This window comes from Aquarana catesbeiana, linkage group LG02 (assembly GCF_042186555.1).
Source record: "Aquarana catesbeiana isolate 2022-GZ linkage group LG02, ASM4218655v1, whole genome shotgun sequence".
Taxonomy (NCBI): domain Eukaryota; kingdom Metazoa; phylum Chordata; class Amphibia; order Anura; family Ranidae; genus Aquarana; species Aquarana catesbeiana.
Window position 1 is genome coordinate 552,844,649 of NC_133325.1, and position 22,720 is coordinate 552,867,368.

At 42.6% G+C, this 22,720-nt stretch overlaps 1 protein-coding gene across 1 annotated transcript in view; it reads left to right on the forward strand.

Moving 5' to 3' along the window:
* The window catches only part of SARS1 (seryl-tRNA synthetase 1), a 53,548-nt gene extending 35,472 nt beyond the window's left edge, over positions 1-18,076 (forward strand). The window contains exons 9-11 of the mRNA XM_073615950.1: positions 3,433-3,590; positions 6,700-6,829; positions 17,669-18,076. Of these exons, the coding sequence (XP_073472051.1) occupies positions 3,433-3,590; positions 6,700-6,829; positions 17,669-17,817 (437 nt within the window). The 3' untranslated portion in view covers positions 17,818-18,076. The remainder of the gene's footprint in view (positions 1-3,432; positions 3,591-6,699; positions 6,830-17,668) is intronic.
* The last annotated feature ends 4,644 nt before the right edge of the window (positions 18,077-22,720 follow it).

Genomic DNA, 22,720 nt, shown 5'->3' on the forward strand with positions numbered 1-22,720 from the left:
CGTTTTAAAGAGGAAATGAGGTCTGGAAACTGTGCCCAAAAAGACAAGACAGAGGTCAAAAAATGGACTATGCAGCGATGTTCCCTGTGGTCCCCCTGCAGCTGATATTCTGCCTATTACCGATTTGATTGTACTATTCTGCACTATGACTCTGTTCTGTGTGGATGTAGCCATCATGGTAGAGGCAGGATTTTACTTCCTCATATCAGAGCCCCCACCACGAACAACTCAGTAGTGACATCACCAAATCTTCAAATTTCCTGAGAATAGCAGTCAAAGGCAGCCGTACCTTAGAATTCAGCTATGAGGCTGTAGGCACACCCACATTTCAGGAAGTGAACTGATCATTTTAACCGCTTCAGCCCCAGAAGATTTTACCCCCTTCCTGACCAGAGCACTTTTTACAATTTGGCACTGCGTCGCTTTAACTGAGACACTGTACCCAAACTAAATTTGCATCCTTTTTTCCCACAAATAGAGCTTTCTGTGGGTGGTATTTGATCACCTCTGCGTTTTTTTTTTTTTTTTTGCGCTATAAACAAAAGAACAGCAACAATTTTGAAAAAAACACAATATCTTTACTTTTTGCTTTAATAAATATCCCACATTTTTTTTTCAAAAAACACATTTTTTCATCAGTTTAGGCTGATATGTATTTTTGTACATATTTTTGGTAAAAAAAAAAAAATCGCAATAAACGTATATTAATTGGTTTGCACAAAAGTTATAGCGTCTACAAAATCGGGGATAGATTTATGGCATTTTTATTATTTATTTTTCTACAAGTAATGGCGACGTTCTGCGTTTTTTTTTTTTTTTTTTTTTTTAGCGGGACTACGATATTGTGGCGACAAATTGGACACTTTTGACAAATTTTTGGGACCATTGACAATTATACAGCGATCAGTGTCACTGGCAGGGAAGGTGTTAACACTAGGGGGCAATCGGGGGAATAACAGTGTTCCCTCTCTGTGTTCTAACTGTAGGGGGGATGGGACTTGCTAGGGGAAGAGAGAGATCGGCATTCATACTTTGTATGAACACACAATCGCTCTCTTCTCCCCTCAGAGAACTGGGATCTGTGTGTTTATACACACACAGATCCCGGCTCTCGCTGTGTCACGAGCGATCGCAGGAGCCCGGCGATCATCATGCCCGCCGGGCACTGCCATCGGCTCCGGGGGCGAGCAGCAGACGCACATGCCCCTAGTGGCCACAGGGCGAAGCGACATAACCGAACGTTGTTTCGCCCAACTGTGCCATTCTGCCACAGTAAAACTGTGGCAGCTGGTCGGCAAGTGGGTGAATTAAAGGCATAAATAACATTTTTAGATATTCCCCCAAACCAATTAGAAACACTTTGCTTTGGGTTCAGGTCCACTTTAATGTAGATCTTTTTAGTAGAGGTAGACCGATATATCAGCCGATGTTTGGCCTTTTTTAAGAAATCGGCATCGGCCGATTATTATGCAAATTCAGCCAATTTAATCGCACCGTGCCCCGTCGACCCACAAGTGTTCCTCCTCCCTTCCCCACACTCCATTGGCAGAGCGGCGCTTAACGCTTGCCAGAGCTGCTGAGTGTGTGAAACTGACATATGTAACTGAATGCAGAGAGACACCAAAATTCAGCATTTATGTAGGGATGGCGGGACCCAGCAGCTATCAAACAAACCCAGCAGCTATCAAACATAAGCCAATGGGATGGGATCTGGGCAGGCTGCTACGTGCATGTGGCCCCGCCCCCTTCATTAAGCAGCCCAATCATTGGCTGGTGTTAGCTGCTGGGTCCCACCCACCCCCGACATCACAGCTGAATTTTGGCAGCTGGTCTCTCTCTGCATTAAGTTACATGTGTCAGTTTCACACAGTTACACTATATCGGCTCAGTGTGAAACCTGCCAGTGCCACCTGCAAACAAAAAGAAGAAAATGACCTAAAATATCGGCCGCAAAAATCAGCATATATTGGCCGCTCCGATTTCTAAATAGCGGCGTCGACCTCTACTTTTTAGGGTCTTGACAGCTTTTTTTTTTTTTTTTTTTTTTTTTTTTACCTATACTTTTGTCAACCTCCTTTGAACAAGGCTAATTTTTTTTTTTTTTTTTTTTTTTTTTGGATAGAGTAAGTGAGGGTTATACCCCATGTCAGATTTTTCCGATTGGGGAAATTTTCTTTTGGTTCCTCCTACATAGCCACAACAGGCAGAGAGGGGAAATCCCTAGTAGTCGCCAGAACTAGTGCCCCCTTTGGTAGATTTCCCACCTTTTTCCTATTCTGGAAAAATCTCAAAATTTGGGGATTTTCTCTTATTTTCACGTTCACTGGTAAGTCACCAGGACACACAGAGAGGGCGAATCTCCCTAATGGGACTCAGATATCAGTGAAAACAGGTGTTCCATTCCCTCTATACTTGATATAAAACAAAGAGAGAAGAAAATAGCCGGGAGACGTTTTGAGATGAGGTAGAAATCGGCATCTTTTTTATATAACACACTGGGACACATAGCGTTATATAACTGATGGGATGGTATACATATAATATAGTTTTTTATAGCAGCAGGAGCGGAGGGGCGGGCAGTGTCTCGAGCTGATGGGCAGGGTGGGGAGGGGGGAAGAGTAGAGAGGAGAGCTGCGGATGACGGAGGCAAGTAAACTGACCACGGTATCAAGCTCAGCAGCCATTATAAACCATGGTCAGTTTACAGAGCCAGGCAAAATCAGCCAGGTGGCCAAATTGCACAGCAGAAGCACTGTGCTGTTATTCATGCTTTAAGGGAACAGGATCTATCTTCCCGCTTTGTTACCCTAAAAAAACCCCTTTCATGCAGAGTTTAGATTTTGATGTTATCCCTTAGGCTGTCCATACATTATACAATTTCCTATAGATTTCCCTTCAACTTTGAAGTGCAAGGGCTGGCCTGATTGCATACAAATTGTTTAGTGTTTAGGTTTGACCCCATATTTTATGGTTTTGGTAAATCTAAAGGAAAATTGTATAATGTGTGGCCAGCCTAACTCTATCAGTCATATCCAGTGACCAATAAGCTCCTCGTGTCTGACAAGTCAAAGATTATGGCTGTGTATGCCTCCCCTCTACAACAGTTTACAACTGTTATCTGGTTAAAAAAAGACTGCAGTAAAAAGACTTTGTTATAAGAGATTAAAGGAGGCTGACATTGCTGAACTCTCCTTTTGAAAATGTTGGTTTTCTGGCTGTCATTCTGATGTTTTGGCTTTAAAGATATTGCAGTTCCTGGCCTGCAGCATATATACTAAGTAGTTTGAGAACTTTTCTGACACTCTTTCATAGCATACTACTTTTCAGACAAAAAATGTATATCTGTGTAAATCCTGTACATAGTCATCAGTGTTTCTAATACTCTGGATCTTTTGTTCTGCATAACTACTGAGAAATTTTCTGCTTTTTCAGGTTCTTTAAATCACGCAGCCAGTAAGAAGCTGGACTTAGAAGCATGGTTTCCTGGCTCGGCTGCATTTAGAGAATTAGTGTCTTGCTCAAATTGCACTGACTATCAGGCGCGAAGGCTGCGCATCCGTTATGGACAAACAAAAAAGATGATGGATAAGGTAAAGCAATGGGCTCCTTTTTAGCCAGTAGTTCCCCTGAGCAGATTGCCTCTAGATCACTGTACTAAATAAAATATGTTCTCTATGCTGCATTATGGATTTCACCAAACTAATTAGTAAAAAAGTATAACTAAATGTAAAAGTTTTGCCTTTTAGTAATACTTTTTAACTGTTTAACTGTTGAGCTGTTGCACATGTCCCTGTATACATTATTTTTTTTTTTTTTCTATGGTGACGAAGGGCTACGTTAAAAGAGTTAATTATTGGGTTTTTGTCAAGAATAAACGAATCATGGCGAACCCTGACTGGTATGATGAGATTACATAAACCTGTAGGTACTGTAATTTGTGTCTTTTGGGTAAAACGTTTGTTGCCACAGATGAAGAGTTCATTATACAGCAATAAATCAACTGTGGCACAAACTATGTAATTTACCTGATCACCTGTATTTCATGCAGCCTCTAATATGTAGGTTGTACCTCCACGTCCTTTGAGAGCCCGTATAGGGGAACATTGCTGTGACACAAATAACCCAAACGCTAGAAATATTTCGAATTCAACGCGTCACTTTAGAGAATGTCATCAGGGCGATCTTTCCTCATGTAGCTTCAGAGGTATAGAACGGTTGTCTCACTCGCCCAGAGGAGGTGACAGGGAGAGAAGGCTACTGATTAAAAACTAGATCGCCTCAGGGGTTAAACCTGGGGTGGGATCTGGACTTGTACTTACATTAAGAATCTCTCTCTCTCTCTCTCTCTCTCTCTCTCTCTCTCTCTCTCTCTCTCTCTCCATACCTGGCTTATTATTTTCCATCTTTTTTATTTAACGTTTTTTTAATTTTATGGTGTGCTTTCTTGCATGCATATGTCTATACGTGTATGCGCGTGCATGTGCATATTATCACTACAAGGTGTGTGAAAATTAGTAGCATACACATGAATCACCCTATATGTATTGCAGCTGATTCTCTTTTTTTGGATATTTGCCTGCGGTCAATTAAGACAATCAATGGGTGGAGCCTGTGATCTTTAGAGCTACTATTTATTTCAAAGTTTTATGTCTGTAATGAATGTGGTTATGACTAAGGCCTTATATGCTGAAACGCGTCAACTGACTTAATCTGTGTTTTGTTCACTGTGGTCATTCAATAAAATTATGAAATTTTAAGAGCAACAGTCAGAATGCGGATCATTTTTTTTACATTACTCTACTGTGGATCGAGTACCTGGGAGCTCTGCTATCGATGTGGTGTATGGGTAGCAGCACTGACTTTTCTGTTTATATGATATTATACCAACCATTCTTTTAGAACCTGTGGGAGCTTAGAAATCCATGTGTTTTGCAATTTACATAAGTATATCAGGATGAAAACAGCGGCTTTATGTATTGCCGTTAGAAAGTATCACTTGAGTGAGGCCTGAGGTGTGAAGCAATTTGCAAATGACATCAGTGGATCTTATGCTCACAGTACATTTGTTTTTATCATCTGGAGATCCATTGAAAGGAGCCCCTCACACACTAACTCCTTTTCCTATATTCACAGGCTGTAAAGATTATCTGTACCAAGAGAAATATGCTGCCTTTTTCACAGCAGGGGGGGGCAATTTTTCATCTTCGCCCTGGGCACCGAATGACCTTGTCCCGGCACTGGACGTAACTGTACGCCCATTTGCCTGTACGTGCCATTCTGCCGACATATATGTACATGCAGCGCTGTGATCACCGAGTCACTAAGACTCGGGTGATCACCGATCCAAGTAAGGGGCCGGTGCCGGCCCCTTACCATGTGATCAGCTGTCAGCCAATGACAACTGATCACATGATGTAAACAAAAGATCGGTAATCGGCTTTTTTTTCTACTCGCGCTGAGTAGAAGTAGAAAAGAGTAGGAAAAAAAAGCCGATCACCGGCTCGGATGCGAGGGACATCGGTCCCAAAGCGGAAGAGGCACATCTGCCTCATCTGTGCCCACATAACAGTGCCCACAAGTGCCACCTATCAGTGCCCACCAGTATGCCAATCAGTGCCACCTAGCAGTACTGCCTATCAGTGTAACTGATAGTGCCCATTATTGGCACCCATCAGTGCCGCCTCACCAGCCTACATCAATGAAGGAGAAAAATTACCTGTTTTAAATTTTTTATAACAAAATATAAAAAAAAAAAAAAATTTTTTTTTTTAATTTTTTTTTTTTAACAAAAAATAAAAACCGCAGAGGTGATCAAATACCACCAGAAGAAAGCTCTATTTGTGGGGAAAAAATGATAATTTCATTTGAGTACAGTGTTGTATGACCACGCAATTGTCATTCAAAGTACGTCAGGGCTGAAAGCTGAAAATTGGTCTGGATAGGAGGGGGGTTTAAGTGCCCAGTAAGCAAGTGGTTAAAAGAAGTGTGGGATTTTTTTTTTTTATCCCATAATCGTACTTGCCTAGGTGGAATGCGCATGCATCAGTCCGATACTGCATCTGTCCACTGTCGTCTCTGCACTGAGAACCGAGCCTTTGAACACCACCGATGGCTCGGTTCTCTCACCTCCCCCACCAGACTGTCAATCAGCAGCTCTTCTGCTCTGCTCTTCCACGCTCACTGGAGCACTGAGCTGTGGAGGGGCGGGGAGCGGCTGTCTCAGCCCCTCAGCCTTCCAGAGTCGGGATGACGTGGTGCCTGTACTGATCTGTGTGATATCAGCAGAGAGCAGACTTCAGACCGCTCTCTGCTGAAAACTGTTTACAGTAGTGCAAAACGAATGGCACTGCTGTGACCCATAGAAGACCAGCCGAATGAGCTCAGGCTGGACTTCTCCTTTTAATAAACAGTCCAAGGGGCAGCGCCAAGATCAGTGACCTTTAGTAACCAGTTTCCTCCTACAGAAGTCAGCCAGCAGTGTTCTCTTTATTGAAGTCTGAGTATAATATTTATTTTGATTGGCAAATAATTCTATTGCACTTGGTGCATTGCTTCTTGCATTGTATTCCTTGCAAAATTGGTTTGTTTGGTTGTGCTGAGAGATCACAAATGTCAAGGGATCATTTTTAGTTTTGTTTTTTGTTTTTTTTGAGGTTCAGCATTTTAAAAAAAAAAATTTCCCTGTTTTGTATGTTGCAGGTTGATTTTGTGCATATGTTAAATGCTACAATGTGTGCTACAACACGAGCCATCTGTGCAATTCTGGAGAATTATCAGACCGAAGATGGAATAATTATACCAGAAAAACTCAGAGATTTCATGCCTGCTGGTCAGTATAACTATCAGCATCCTTTTTAGATCTTGAATCTGATTCCTATTCTGATCGTTCATATTTTTGTGTAAAATTATCCTGCTGTTAGGCTAGGTTTAGATGTGTGGAAAATTAATTTGGGGTCAATTTGCTTTTCAAAGGCATTTGATTGGCAGTGAAAGGATAATATGATGCACTGCTTGTTTTTCTCCATAAATGGCTGCATTATACGTAAATGCTGCACCTTCACCTGAATGGGTCGCGTTCAGCATGGTACTGCCTGCTGAACAGGGGAGAGGGATTTTGCCCGTAAAGCATCACTACTCTGGCATGTGAACATCCCCATCCACTGCCTTTGCAACTTAAGGAGCCCTTCATTGTAGGTGAATGTGTTTGTGTCTATTTAAAAAGCCACTAACCAGTCAATCAATGCGTTCACCCACAGCTGTAAAAGTGCAGGGTCGAAAGGACATCCCCACAGCACTGCTGTTAATTTAGGGTTGATTTACTAAAGGCAAATAGACTGTTCACTTTGCAAGTGAAATTGTACTTTGAGAATGAAGTGAAGCCGAGTTGGCTTCCATCATTATTATTATTATTATTATTATTATTATTATTATTATTATTATTATTATTATTATTTTCCTTGCATGCATGTGATTGGGTATTCTTTGCAAAGTGAAATTTCACTAAGCTCTGGAAAAATTCTGTAGTGAAGTCCAAGTTCCCTGCAAGGGGAAGAGCCTATTTGCCTTTAGTAAATCAACCAGTATATGTGCATTTTAATTTTTTTTAGGCATGTGATTCATCTGTAAAAGCATCCCACAGGCTCGGAGACTGCTGTTGGTCACTGCCCTCTCGGATGTGATGTTAGCATACCTGGCAGTTTCAGAGCTGTCGGTCAAATTTCTATTTTTCTTCCCAGGCGCCTCCCCATGACAGATAGGCAGGGGTCTCAAACTGGTGGCCCTCCAGCTGTTGTAAAACTACAAGTCCCATCATGCCTCTGCCTGCGGGAGACATGCTTGTAACTGTCAGCCTTGCAATGCCTCATGGGACTTGTAGTTTCACAACAGCTGGAGGGCCGCCAGTTTGAGACCCCTGGGTTAGACTTTGCGAGACCCCAGAATAGCACCCTTTTAACAGTTTAATCCACTTTTGCTGCCACCAACATAGGGCTTACATGGGTGGCAGCACCAGGCTGTTAACTGACTTCAGACTGCTGTACCTGTGACTCCCAGTCGCCTTTCTAGTGAAAATGATCACTTCCACGTACACTTTAATATGCTGCACACACCCTGTCTCAGGTATCCCGGGTAAAAGTCCTTCCTGGGGGTGGCTGGGATGGTCTATTTCATCACAAATATTAGGTAGCACTGTGCACACTGAACTGAAAACGAATTCAAGGGCCATCAGTCATGGTCAACTCTAAATTGATAAGCTGTAAAGGGTGGACAATTTTTGCTTGGTGTAGAACAGATTTTTGCTGTTTATGTGCACACAAATTTCTTTAGGCTTGACATGTTTGGAATGCATTTACAGTATCTCACAAAAGTTAGTAAACCCGTCACATTTTTGTAAATATGTTATATCTTTTCATGTGACAACACTGAAGAAATGACACTTTGCTACAATGTAAAGTAGTTGTACAGCTTGTATAACAGTGTAAATTTGCTGTCCCCTTAAAATAACTCAACACACAGCCATTAATATCTAAACCACTGACAACAAAAGTGAGTACACCCCTAAGTGAAAATGCCCAAACTGGGGCAAATTAGCCATTTTCCCTTCTCGGTGTATAATAAGGCGGTCTATAATAAGGCTTACCTGTAGCTGCACTGGATATGTCCTAAACCTGCACGGTTTAGGAGATATTCCTGTATTTGCATGTGCCGACATCATTGGCACATGCTCACTTAAGCCAACTGAAGCAATGGCACGTATGTGTACTGTGCCGTTCCAGGCGGCTCGTGCGCGTATGCAACGTCATTGTGGCTCCGGCCCTGTGATTGGTAAGTAACCTCCGGGAGAGATATCGCTGTCTGGAGGGGGAGACGAGGATGGCTGCGGGGGCTTCGTTCTCGGGTAAGTAATTCATAATGGGCTAGTATGCTATGCATACTAGCTCATTATGCCTTTGTCTTGCAGGGGCTTTTTTTTTTTTTTTTTTTTTTTTTTTTTTTTTTTTTTGTTACCCGGGTTTACAACCACTTTAACAGGACAGGTTCCATTCAGAACAGGCCTTGCCATGGTTGACCAAAGAAGTTGAGTGCACGTGCTCAGCATCATATCCAGAGCATTGATGCAGAGGTTAAAGGGGTGGGGAGTCAGCCTGTCAGTGCTCAGACCATACGCCGCACGCTGCATCAAATTGGTCCTTATGGCTGTCACCCCAGAAGGAAGCCTCTTCTAAAGATGATGCACAAGAAAGCCCGCAAACAGTTTGCTGAAGACAAGCAGACTAAGAACATGGATTACTGGAACCATGTCCTGTGGTCAGATGGTGTCAAGCGTGTGTGGCGGCAACCAGGTGAGGAGTACAAAGATAAGTGTGTCTTGCTTACAGTCAATCATGGTGGGAGTGTCATGGTCTGGGGCTGCATGAGTGCTGCCGGCACTGGGGAGCTGCAGTTCGTTGAGGGAACCATGAATGCCAACATGTACTGTGACATACTTAGGCAGAGCATGATCCCTTCCCTTCAGAGACTGGGCAGTATTTCAACATAACGACCCCAAACACACATTCCAAGATGACCACTGCCTTGCTAAAGAAGCTGAGGGTAAAGGTGATGGACTGGCCAAGCATGTCTCCAGACCTAAACCCTATTGATCATCTGTGGGGCATCCTCAAACGGAAGGTGGAGAAGCACAAGGTCTCGAACATCCACCAGCAGATGTCGTCATGGAGGAGTGGAAGAGGACTCCAGTGGCAACCTGTGAAGCTCTGATGAACTCTATGCCCAAGAGGGTTATGACAGTGCTGGAAAATAATGATGGCCACACATAATATGGACACTTTGGGCCCAATTCAGACATTTTCATTTAGGGGGGTACTCATTTTTGTTGCCAGCGGTTTAGACATTAATGGCTGTGTGTTATGTTATTTTGCGGGGACAGCAAATTTACACTGTTATACAAGCTGTACACTCACTATTTTACATTGTGGCAAAGTGTAATTTCTTCAGTGTTGTCACAAGAAAAGATATAATAAAATATTTACAAAAATGTGAAGGGTGTACTCACTTTTGTGAGATACTGTATGTGACCAATTTCATCTTTTTATATTTTATCAAAAAATTGGTTAATATATTGTTTGTGTATATTTTGCTAAAATATTGGGTTTGATAAACAGCCATGCTAATATTGTGCAATATTTAAAAAAAATTGCAACTGCAGTAATTTTATTCTCTAGGGTCTCTGCTTTTAGACAGAATTTGGAGCACCTGCGCATAGTAACCAATCTGCTTCTATCTTCAGCTTGTTCAGTTAGGCTCTGTTTCCACTACTGCGAGTTGTTGTGAGACTTGACACGTGAAGTCGCATAAGTAAAAATCCATGTATTTTAGTGGTCCCCGTTTTAATTGGTGCGACTCAAGTCGCAGTGACTCCACCACTACTTTGTTCCGACTTCGGTGCAACTTGTTCTCCCATGGTTCTCAACAGTCGCATGACATTGCATCAAAAATCACATTGCAAAGTCGCTCTATAAATAGCGCGACTATATGCAGTAAAACATGCTTGTTATATTCACTGTGGAACCTAAGTTATTAATCATCTGTAGGGATGAGCCGAACACCCCCCTGTTCGGTTCGCACCAGAACATGCGAACAGGCAAAAAATTCGTTTGAACACGCGAACACCGTTAAAGTCTATGGGACACGAACATGAATAAACAAAAGTGCTAATTTTAAAGGCTTATATGCAAGTTATTGTCATAAAAAGTGTTTGGGGACCTGGGTCCTGCCCCAGGGGACATGGATCAATGCAAAAACGTTTTAAAAACGGACGTTTTTTCAGGAGCAGTGATTTTAATAATGCTTAAAGTGAAACAATAAAAGTGTAATATCCCTTTAAATTTCGTACCTGGGGGGTGTCTATAGAATGCCTGTAAAGGGGCGCGTGTTTCCTGTGTTTAGAACAGTCTGACAGCAAAATGACATTTCAAAAGAAAAAAAGTAATTTAAAACTACTCGCGGCTATTAATGAATTGCCGGTCCAACAATACACATAAAAGTTCATTGATAAAAACAGCATGGGATTCCCCCACAGGGTATGGATATTAAGGGGAACCCCGGCCAAAATTTTTTTTAAAAATGGCGTGGGGTCCCCCTCAAAATCTATACCAGACCCTTCAGGTCTGGTATGGATTTTAAGGGGAACCCCGCGCCAAAATAGAAAAAATAAATGCCGTGGGGTCTCCCCAAAAATCCATACCAGACCCTTATCCGAGCACGCAACCTGGCAGGCCGCAGGAAAAGAGGGGGGATGAGAGAGTGCCCCCTCCTGAACTGTACCAGGCCACATGCCCTCAACATTGGGAGGGTGCTTTGGGGTAGCCCCCCAAAACACCTTGTCCTCATGTTGATGGGGACAAGGGCCTCATCCCCACAACCCTTGCCCGGTGGTTGTGGGGGTCTGCGGGCAGGGGGGCTTATCGGAATCTGGAAGCCCCCTTTAACAAGGGGAACCCCAGATCCCGGCCCTCCCCCCTGTGTGAAATGGTAAGGGTACCCCTACCATTTCACAAAAAAACTGTCAAAAATGTTAAAAATGACGAGACAGTTTTTGACAATTCCTTTATTTAAATGCTTCTTCTTTCTTCTATCTTCTTTCTTCTATCTTCCTTTTGGTTTCTTCCTCCATCTTCTGGTTCTTCCTCCGGTGTTCTCGTCCGGCATCTTCCTCCGCGGCGCCGGCGTCTTCTTCCCTTCGTCTTCTGGGCCGCTCCGCATCCAGCATGATGGGATGGGAGGCTCCCGCTGTGTGATGCTTCTCCTCTTCTGATGGTTCTTAAACAACGGAGGGCGGGGCCACCCGGTGACCCCGCCCCCCTTTGACGCACGGGGACTTCCCTGTGGCATTCCCCGTCAGAGTACCAGATGAAGATGAAGGAAGAAAGGAGAAGCATTTAAGTAAAGGAATTGTCAAAAACTGTCTCTTGTCATTTTTAATATTTTTGACAGTTTTTTTTTTGTGTGAAATGGTAGGGGTACTTTTTGTACCCCTTACCATTTCACACAGGGGGGAGGGCCGGGATCTGGGGGTCCCCTAGACCCCCACAACCACCGGGCAAGGGTTGTGGGGATGAGGCCCTTGTCCCCATCAACATGGGGACCAAGGTGTTTTGGGGGGCTACCCCAAAGCACCCTCCCAATGATGAGGTCATGTGGCCTGGTACGGTTTGGGGGGGGCGCTCTGTCCCTCCCCCCCCTTTTCCTGCGGCCTGCCAGGTTGCGTGCTCGGATACGGGTCTGGTATCGATTTTTGGGGAGACCCCGCGCCATTTTTTTTTTTTTTAATCCTGGCGCGGGGTTCCCCTTAAAATCCATACCAGACCTGAAGGGCCTGGTATGGAATTTAGGGGGACCCCCCACATCATCTTTTTTTTTTTTTTTTTTTTTTTTTTAATAAATTTTGGTTCGGGAGTTCCCATGCCGTTTTTTTATCAATGAACTTTTATGTGTATTTTCGGACTGGCAATTCATTATTAGCCGCGAGTAGTTTTAAATGACATTTTGCTGCCAGACTGTTCTAAACACGGGAAACATGTGTCCCTTTACAGGCATACTATAGACACCCCCCAGGTACGAAATTTAAAGGAATATTACACTTTTATTGTTTCACTTTAAGCATTATTAAAATCACTGCTCCTGAAAAAACGTCTGTTTTTAAAACTTTTTTTTGCATCGATATATGTCCCCTGGAGCAGGACCCAGTTCCCCAAACACTTTTTATGACAATAACTTGCATATAAGCCTTTAAAATTAGCACTTTTGATTTCTCCCATAGACTTTTAAAGGGTGTTCCGCGGCTTTCGAATTTGCCACGAACACCCCAAATTGTTCGCTATTCAGCGAACTGGCGAACAGCAAATGTTCGAGTCGAACATGAGTCAGGGGTCTTGCAGTCTCATAGGACAGTCAGAAAACTCCTCCCACAAGCTTTAACCAATGCTTGGCTGGTAACTGATAGAAGTCACAAGACTGCTCTAACTGATGATGAGAAAAGGTTTTTAGCGGTGTATATTTACTAAAACAAAATTCAATTTCCATGTACTGTGGGAGACCAGATATAGTGAATGCAGCGTCCTGGGTTTAGTAACAGTTTAAGCTTTGAAAACGAAAAAGAAAAGCTGATGCCCAGATGCTCCAGTCTTAGTAAATGCCCCTGAATGATTTTGGAGGATTTAACTAATCTTCAGACCTAAAATGTGCATTTTAACATGTGTAAAAAAGAGTTTGGCAAAGAAGGGATTGAAAGGCCTTAGCCTCCATTGTTTATGTTCCACTACTATAGTTCTGAACAACAAAAAAGACAGAGGAGAGGGAGTTTTGTTGATATGGTCAGGCACCCGGAAAGGAAAATTTACCTTGTGGTGTGGTGTGTGTTGTTTTTTGTTTTTTTTTCTTTTTCTTCTGTACTAAGTTGCCTCTCCCTTGTCAACACAGATGGGAACTAAGTAGCAATAAAACACAAAAAGTAGGTAGTGCATAGAAAGGCCAAAAAAATATTCTACAGAGGTAAGTGCCAAGGACCAATTGCAGAACCGATGGCTACTTGTGAACCAGCTGCCACTTCTAATATGTAGCAATTGATAAACGTATGATTGGAGGACCAGGTTGCTGCCTTGCAAATCATGTCTGGTAAAATTCTAGCTTGAGACACCCATGACATAGCCATTGCTATAGTTGAATGCACCATTATCTGTGGTGGGGAAAAAGAATCCTTAGCTTTTAGAACATCTGGATCTCCCAGAGAATGTCTGCTCAAACATTTTGTAGACCTGGTAAAAATGATGCCATCAGGTCTTGAAGATTTATTCACCCATTTTAGTATAGGCTAGACTTCCTGAAGTAGAGATTGGCCCCCTTTTTAAGACACTGCCATGGATTTGTCAGTTCTTCGTTTCACTTTCTGAACAGTCAAGATTTGAAGGCAGCTCTGATCTCTAGGATATTGGAGGATATCTGCCAAGATTTGCTCCACCCCTGACTGTGTGCTTATAAGCCCTGGAGACTGGTATTGGAAGTAACCATGATCCTGTCTCCGGGACTGAGGGCCCTACCACATGTGAGATTCTCTCATAATAACCAGCATTGCAGACTGACTTTGACTCTTCTTGAAATCCAAATCTGCTGAGCAACATTTTTTTCAGTCTGACTAAGAAATTCCAGTTGGAAAACTCATCTGTGCCAGCGAGCCAAGGCAACTGCAGAGATAATAATAATAATAATAATTGATGTCAACAATAGTCAGAGCACGCTGGTCCATTGGCAGGGTGAAAGGAATGAAGACTGAATCACAAAGTTCATTCTGTTGAAGGGCTATCTTGGAGTCTTAAAGGAAGACTTTACCTCTCTTGGTGTTAAAAAGTATGGTATGGCTCTTTCTCATTCTCTAGTTAGCTGAACATGCTCAAACATGTTTGACAAGCTGTCTACTGACAACTGATTCTTCCTTGAGAACAATAGACAGTCAGTCTTCTTTGCTCACAATCTTTATTATAGTCACTATTAACTTCTTCCTGAATGTCTTCACTGAAATTAGCAGTTGAGAAGATTTACGTCTCATAATGGCCAGCATCTGCCTAAAGATTTTGAAACCAAAAGGGAGGGTGGAATAAAACATTCCAATTTCTGAGAAGGGACTTTGAAATGCTGCACTATTGCTTTTGAGAGATTTTATATAGGAAGGGAGAACATCTTACTTTATCTCTAAATTTTGGAACCACCCACACTCTTCTCTGGTGGGTGCTCATTTTAAAGTTTTCAGCAGACATCTCGAAGGCATTTGTCTGAAGGTTTTTTTCACCTTTTTACCTCCAGGGGCCTTAGAGATTAGGTTTTTGAGAAATGGTACCTTTCCATGTTCTTTGGTACTCTGAATGGACGATTTGGATCATCTATATCAGGGGTCTCAAACTGGCGGCCCTCCAGCTGTTGCAAAACTACAAGTCCCATCATGCCTCTGCCTGTGGGAGTCATGCTTGTAATGTCTCGTGGGCTGTCAGCCTTGCAATGCCTCATGGGACTTGTAGTTTTGCAACAGCTGGAGGGCCACCAGTTTGAGACCCCTGATTCTATATAGTTTATATTCCCGATGCTGTTTGTTTGCCTCATCTTGTAATGATGGGCTTATATGTTGCAGCTGCAGTTTGTAGTGTCATGGTTGCTTGATGGCCCTATGTCTATGTATTGCTTTAGCTAGCTTGTTCCTTTGCTCCAATAGGGGCAAGACACCTTTCTGGTCTGGATCACACAGTATCCAGAGCATGCCTTGCCATTCGCTCTGTGTTGCATCACATAAGTGGAAGTGCTAATGTAATGAACATCTTCCAGCTGCATGGTGAGCGCTGTGTGTGTGTCTGTGAATGCTTTGCCTGCTTGTGTGTGTCAGATCTAATTAGTGTGTAGATCTCACCTGCACCAGCTCTACACTGAAAGACAGGGCTTATGGGATATGTTTCTTCACGGGAAATGTAACTTCCCACATTACAGACAAAAGTTATGCATTAACCTATAGGCTTTGTGCACAGGGCAAAAAAAAGATTGAGACAACACGATCAGTGCACATCCTGTGCAGGTAGAAATGTTTACAATGGCTTTAAGAACAGTCTGCTGTCCTCCAATGAAATCTTGAGGTATGAGTTTTGATTCCCTCCTTTCACCAGGCTCTGTCATTCACAGCATCACATGCAAGCAGTAACTACCCCACTCTCTCTGCCCTGAATTGTGGATGGCGGGTCTGGCAAGTCTTTCCTATCAATACAGAGAAGCTTGCAGAGGAGGCATAGGGCTGCAGGATTACATGGATGTCTGGCAGCTTTTAGAGTAATAGGCGGTAGAGGTTCTGAGGCAGAGGGCTTCAGAAAGAAGGGAAGGGTTAGCTTAAGAGCTGACTAACTCCCTATAGGATTGCCCACAAATTAGACTTCAGCTTGGGTTTGAGCTACAGCCATTACTGCCAGAAATTAAAGTGGCATTTAATTTGAAAAACCCTGTATAGGATTGAATGGGACCATGTGGGAGGTACACTATATCTCTTGGAGGAGGGTTTACCAAGCATCATCTGGCAAGAGACACTAAGAGCAAAGAAAAAAAAACAGCAGGATGTAGCACATATAAATATGTATGTAAAAAGTTGCAAGAGTGATAAATGAAAAACCAGGCCAACCAAGAATACCCATATGAAATACATGAGGGGAGCAAAAAGAGTGCAAACGAAAAGCCTAGGAAGGCTCACCAAAGAACTGCTGGACAGAAAGAAGGTTGAAACTGTAGCAGAGCAGGAAGACATGGCAGCTACCAAGCCAGAGGTGAAATTTAATATACAGTTGTCACCAGTGTCATCCTGGCTGCACCATATGTCACTTGTGGCCATATCAAGAGGCTGAGATATTGAGGATGCAAGAACAAAGTGCCCACTGGAAATGATGCACATAATTTCTGCCCTTACAGAACCACTGCAACTGATTGGCGGAAGTACAGAGGTAACAAAGTCGGACCAGAAATTTTGCAACACACCATGGTAAACCTGCAAAGGAAAGCAGCACAGTCCAAAGAAAAATCAGTGCTTCACTGTCTGCAGTTGAATAAATGCAGCATAATTATGCTTTTGCAAGAATATTCCTGCCTCCACAGGTACCCTGAAGCCTTCACCATTTCGAGTGGTTTACCTCGGGTGGGAGAGGGAGTTGTCTTTCAAAAGAACCTTCTTCAGAAATTTCAGGATAGAAAAAGGGAACATGGATGAGTGGGAGACTAAGCCTTGTAGCTTTTCAGGGGCCTGTTCTGAGGTCTCGTGGGATGCATTTTAACTTATTTTTTCTGACATGAGGAGGCACCTGGAAAAAAGATTATGCAGGGAGGTGAGGGACAGAGATGCTTGGGTCAGCATTGAGGGTAATTGGACACTATGCAAAGAGAATATGCCTATGACTGGTTGTGCTAAGGAAATTGAATAGACAAATTTGCTAGGAATTTCAGAGGTACATTGCTTATGGGAAAGAATGACACTTCAAGTAAGCATTTAAAATGCTTGATTTTTCTGTGTTTTACCCACAGTTTTTATAGGATAAGTTACCCAAAATGACCCTAATATGTGCCTGATGTATCATGTACTTTTATGAAAATGTATTCTGTTCTCTTGGTATTGCTTTCTTTGCTTGAAATCCCTGGTGTTCCTGATAGTTGGTCTGCTATCCTATAAAAAAAACTGACCACACTGAGTAAGAGAACACACTGTGGTCAATTCTCTAGCTGTACTGGGAACACTGCCTGCTTTCCTCCAATGATTAGACTTGTGCTGATAAGTCCCACCTGCCCCCCTGCACAGCCATTCACTAGGAAGATCAGTGTGCTGCTGCATCTCCTCCTTCCCCAACTCTCCTAAGAATCTTATACAGCGTAGAACAGGGGGTATGTGATCACTTATAAAAACCTTCTAAATACCTGTTTTTTCCATTTTTTTTTTTTTGGTTTGCCTTTTTGTTTCTATTGTAAATTGAATGGGTTGTTTTACAAGGTGTGGGTTTACATATACTTTAAGTGGGTGACTGGGTCTCTTTTAAACGTTGAAATAATCAAACTGAATGTACGTTTTGTGTTTTTTTTTTTTTTTTTTTTTTTTCCCCTACAGGGCTTAAGGATATCATAAAATTTGTAAAGCCAGCTCCAATTGATCAAGAGCTAACAAAAAAACAAAAGAAACAGCACGATAGTGGGAAAAAGAGTCAAAACAGTGATCTAGATACTCGGATGCAGAAAATGGAAGTCAACAGTGCATAATGTTAAGATAACTTTCCATAATCCATTCCGGTGCACGTACCCTATTAACATACAACAGACCATTAAATTATTGGGCCTTTGTCATTTTCATTTATCCCTGTAATATTAGTCATGATCTCCAGTTTGTTTCTGTTTACAGCAAAGAACAGTTGGACTATTTAATTCAGGGTTAATACAGTGGCAAAGTGGAATCAACTGTACTCATATAAATATATATAGAAAAATAAATTAAAAAAAAAAAAAAAAGTAGACTGTTAAACTGTGTTCATGATAGTTCAATATATGACAGTTCTTGACTAGAAAATGTGCTTGTGTATATGTATATATATACACACACACACACACACACACACACACACAATCTCACCCCTCACATTTTTGTAAACATTTTATTATATCTTTTTATGTGACAACACTGAAGAGATGACACTTTGCTACAATGTAAAGTAGTGGGTGTACAGCTTGTATAACAGTGTAAATTTGCTGTCCCCGCAAAATAACTCGCAGACATTAATGTCTAAACCGCTGGCAACAAAAGCGAGTACACCCCTAAGTGAAAATGTCCAAATTGGGCCCAATTAGCCATTTTCCCTCAGGTGTGTTAAATTTGGTGTTCTCACTCACTCTCTTACTGGTCACTGGAAGTTCAACATGGCACCTCATGGCAAAGAACTCTGAGGATCTGAAAAAAATAATTTTTGCTCTACATAAAGATGGCCTAGGTTATAAGAAGATTGGCAAGACCCTGAAACTGAGCTGCAGCACGGTGGCCAAGACCATACAGCGGTTTAACAGGACAGGTTCCACTCAGAACAGGCCTTGCCATGGTCAACCAAAGAAGTTGCGTGCACATGCTCAGCATCATATCCAGAGGTTGTCTTTGGAAAATAGACGTATGAGTGCTGCTAGCATTGCTGCAGAGGTTGAAGGGGTGAGGGGGGGGGGGGTCAGCCTGTCAGTGCTTAAACCATACTGCATCAAATTGGTCTGCATGGCTGTCATCCCAGAAGGAAGCCTCTTCTAAAGATGATGCACAAGGAAGCCCGCAACCAGTTTGCTGAAGACAAGCAGACTAAGGACATGGATTACTGGAACCATGTCCTGTGGTCTGATGAGACCAAGATAAACTTATTTGGTTCAGATGGTGTCAAGCGTGTGTGGCGTCAACCAGGTGAGGAGTACAAAGACAAGTTTGTCTTGCCTACATTTAAGCATTGTGGTGGGAGTGTCATGGTCTGGGGCTGCATGAGTGTTGCTGGCACTGGGGAGCTACAGTTCATTGAGAGAACCATGAATGCCAACATGTACTGTGACATACTCAAGCAGAGCATGATCCCCCTCCCTCCGGAGGCTGGGCCGCAGGGCACAATTCCAACATGAGTATGACCCCAAACACACCTGCAAGATAACCACTGCCTTGCTAAAGAAGCTGAGGGTAAAGGTGATGGACTGGCCAAGCATGTCTCCAGTCCTAAACCCTATTGACCGTCTGTGGGCCATCCTCAAACGGTAGGTAAGGTCTAACATCCACCAGCTCTGTAATGTCGCCGTGGAGGAATGGAATAGGACTCCAGTGGCAACCTGTGAAGCTCTGGTGAACTCCATGCCCAAGAGGGTTAAGGCAGTGCTGGAAAATAATGATGGCCAAACAAAATATAGACACTTTGGGCCCAATTCAGACATTTTCACTTAGGGGTGTACTCACTTTTGTTGCCAGCGGTTTAGACATTAATAGTTGTGTGTGTTGAGTTATTTTGAGGGGACAGCAAATTTACACTGCTATGCAAGCTGTACACTCACTATGCTACATTGCACCAAAGTGTATTTTTGTCGGTGTTGTCATATGAAAAAATATAATAAAATATTTACAAAAATGTGAGGGGTGTACTCACTTTTGTGAGATACTGTGTGCATGTATATATGTGTGTGTGTGTGTGTGTGTGTGTATGTATATGTGTGTGTGTGTATATATAAGTATTCACAGTTCTTCACTTTTTCAACGTTTTGTGTTACAGCCTTAAACCAAAATGGATTAAATTCATTCTTTTCCACAAAATTCTACAAACAATACCCCATAATGACAGCATGAAAAAAGTTTTGTTTAAAATCTTTGCAAATTTCTTTAAAAAAAAAAAATCACATGTACATAAATAGTCACAGCCTTTGCTCAATGCTTCATTGAAGCACCTTTGGCACCAGTTACAGCCTCAAGTCTTTTTGAGTATGATGCTACAAGCTTGGCACACCTATTTTTGGGCAGTTTCTCCCATTCTTCTTTGCAGTACCTGTCATGCTCCATCAGGTTGGATGGGGAGCATCGGTTCACAGCCATTTTCAGATGTCTCCAGTGATGTTCAATCGGGTTCAAGTCTGGGCTGTGGCTGGGCCACTCAGGGAAATTCACAGAATTGTCTCATAGCCACTCCTTTGTTATCTTGGCTGTGTGCTCAGGGTTGTTGTCCTGTTGGAAGATGAACCTTTGCCCCAGTCTGAGGTCCAGAGCCATCTGAAGCAGGTTTTCATTAAGGATTTCCCTGTACAATGCTGCATTCATCTTTCCCTCGATTCTGACTAGTCTCCCAGTTCCTGCCGCTGAAAAGCATCCCCACAGAATGATGCTGCCACCACCATGCTTCACTGTAGGGATGGTATTAGCCAGGTGTGTTTTTTTTTGGCAAACTCCAGGTGGGCTGTCATGTGTCTTTTACTGAGGAGTGGCTTCCATCTGGCCTCTATCATACCGGCCTGATTAGTGGAGTGCTGCAGAGATGGTTGTTCTGGAAGGTTCTCCTCTCTCTACAAAGAAACGCTGGAGCTCTGTCAGAGTGACCATCGTGTTCTTGGTCACCTCCCTGACTAAGGCCTTCTCCCCCCGATTGCTCAGCTTGGCGGGTGGCCCGCTCTAGGAAGACTCCTGGTGGGTGCAAATTTTTTTCCATTTATGGATGATGGAGGCCACTGTGCTCTTTCGGACCTTCAATGCTGCATAGATTTTTGTGTACCCTTTCCCAGATCTGTGCATCTATACAATCCTGTCTTGTAGGTCTACAGACACTTCCTTGGACTTCATGACTTATGCTCTGACATGCACCGTTAACTGTAGGACCTTATATAAACAGATGTGTGCCTTTCCAAATCATGTCCAATCAACTGAATTTACTACAGGTGGACTCCAAGTTGTAGAAACATCAGTGGAAACAGGATGCACCTGAGCTAAATTATGAGTATCGTGGCCAAGGCTGTGAATACTTATGTACAGGTGATTTTTTTTTTTAATATCTTTGCAAATGTATTAAAACATACATCTTTCACATTGTCATTATGGGTTATTGTTTGTAGAATGTTGAGGAAAATAATTTAATCCATTTAGGAAAAAGGCTGTAACATAACAAAATGTGGAAAAAGTGAAACGCTGTGAATACTGTGTGTGTTTGTGTATATAAATAAATATTGTAACCTGGAGGACAGGTAGCAGGTACAAAGCTCCCTGGGATAAGCAGTCTCTCAGGCACAGATGCCAAATCCACAAAGATAGTGACAAAACAGTGCAATGTTTATTTGTGATATTTACAAGGTCAATATAGAGGTGCTTTGCAGTGTTTCAGAAAATAAACTGGAACAAAAATAGCAAAACAAAAACCTTTGCCGTGTTTAGCACTAACTATAGAAAATACAGGCCCTAACTAACAGGCTGAGCAAGCCTACAGCTAGTCCGCTCCCACATATACTTGTTAGCTTTTATGAAACTCTTACTCTCACAGACAGGAGTTGCCTGATTTTCCCAGGCCGAGAGCACTGATGGTCTGTCTCAGGTGAGCATAAATTGGCCTGGGGAGAGGACCAAAATCCGAACTGGATCCTGGATCAGAGATCCCTGAACGTGTATGACAGGAGCCTGGGAGATGTATAAACCCTGAACGGGACTTTTCCGGGCTCTCTCTGGGACGCCCTGCTACAATATATATATATATATATATATATATATATATATATATATATATATATATATATATATATACACACACACACACAGTGGGGACGGAAAGCATTCAGACCCCCTTAAATTTTTCACTCTTTGTTATATTGCAGCCATTTGCTAAAATCATTTAAGTTCATTTTTTTCCTCATTAATGTACACACAGCACCCCATATTGACAGAAAAACACAGAATTGTTGACATTTTTGCAGATTTGTTAAAAAAGAAAAACTGAAATATCACATGGTCCTAAGTATTCGGACCCTTTGCACAGTATTTAGTAGAAGCACCCTTTTGATCTAATACAGCCATGAGTCTTTTTAGGAAAGATGCAACAAGTTTTTCACACCTGGATTTGGGGATCCTCTGCCATTCCTCCTTGCAGACCCTCTCCAGTTCTGTCGTTGAATGGTAAACGTTGGTGGACAGCCATTTTTAGGTCTCTCCAGAGATGCTCAATTGGGTTTAAGCCATGGCTCTGGCTGGGCCATTCAAGAACAGTCACGGAGTTGTTGTGAAGCCACCCCTTCGTTATTTTAGCTGTGTGCTTAGGGTCATTGTCTTGTTGGAAGATAAACCTTCGTCCCAGTCTGAGGTCCTGAGCACTGGAGAAGGTTTTCGTCCAGGATATCCCTGTACTTGGCCGCATTCATCTTTCCCTCGATTGCAACCAGTCGTCCTGTCCCTGCAGCTGAAAAACACCCCCACAGCATGATGCTGCCACCACCATGCTTCACTGTTGGGACTGTACTGGACAGGTGATGAGCAGTGCCTGGTTTTCTCCACACATACCGCTTAGAATTAAGGCCAAAAAGTTCTATCTTGTTCTCATCAGATCAGAGAATCTTATTTCTCACCATCTTGGAGTCCTTCAGGTGTTTTTTTTTAGCAAACTCCATGCTTTCATGTGTCTTGCACTGAGGAGAG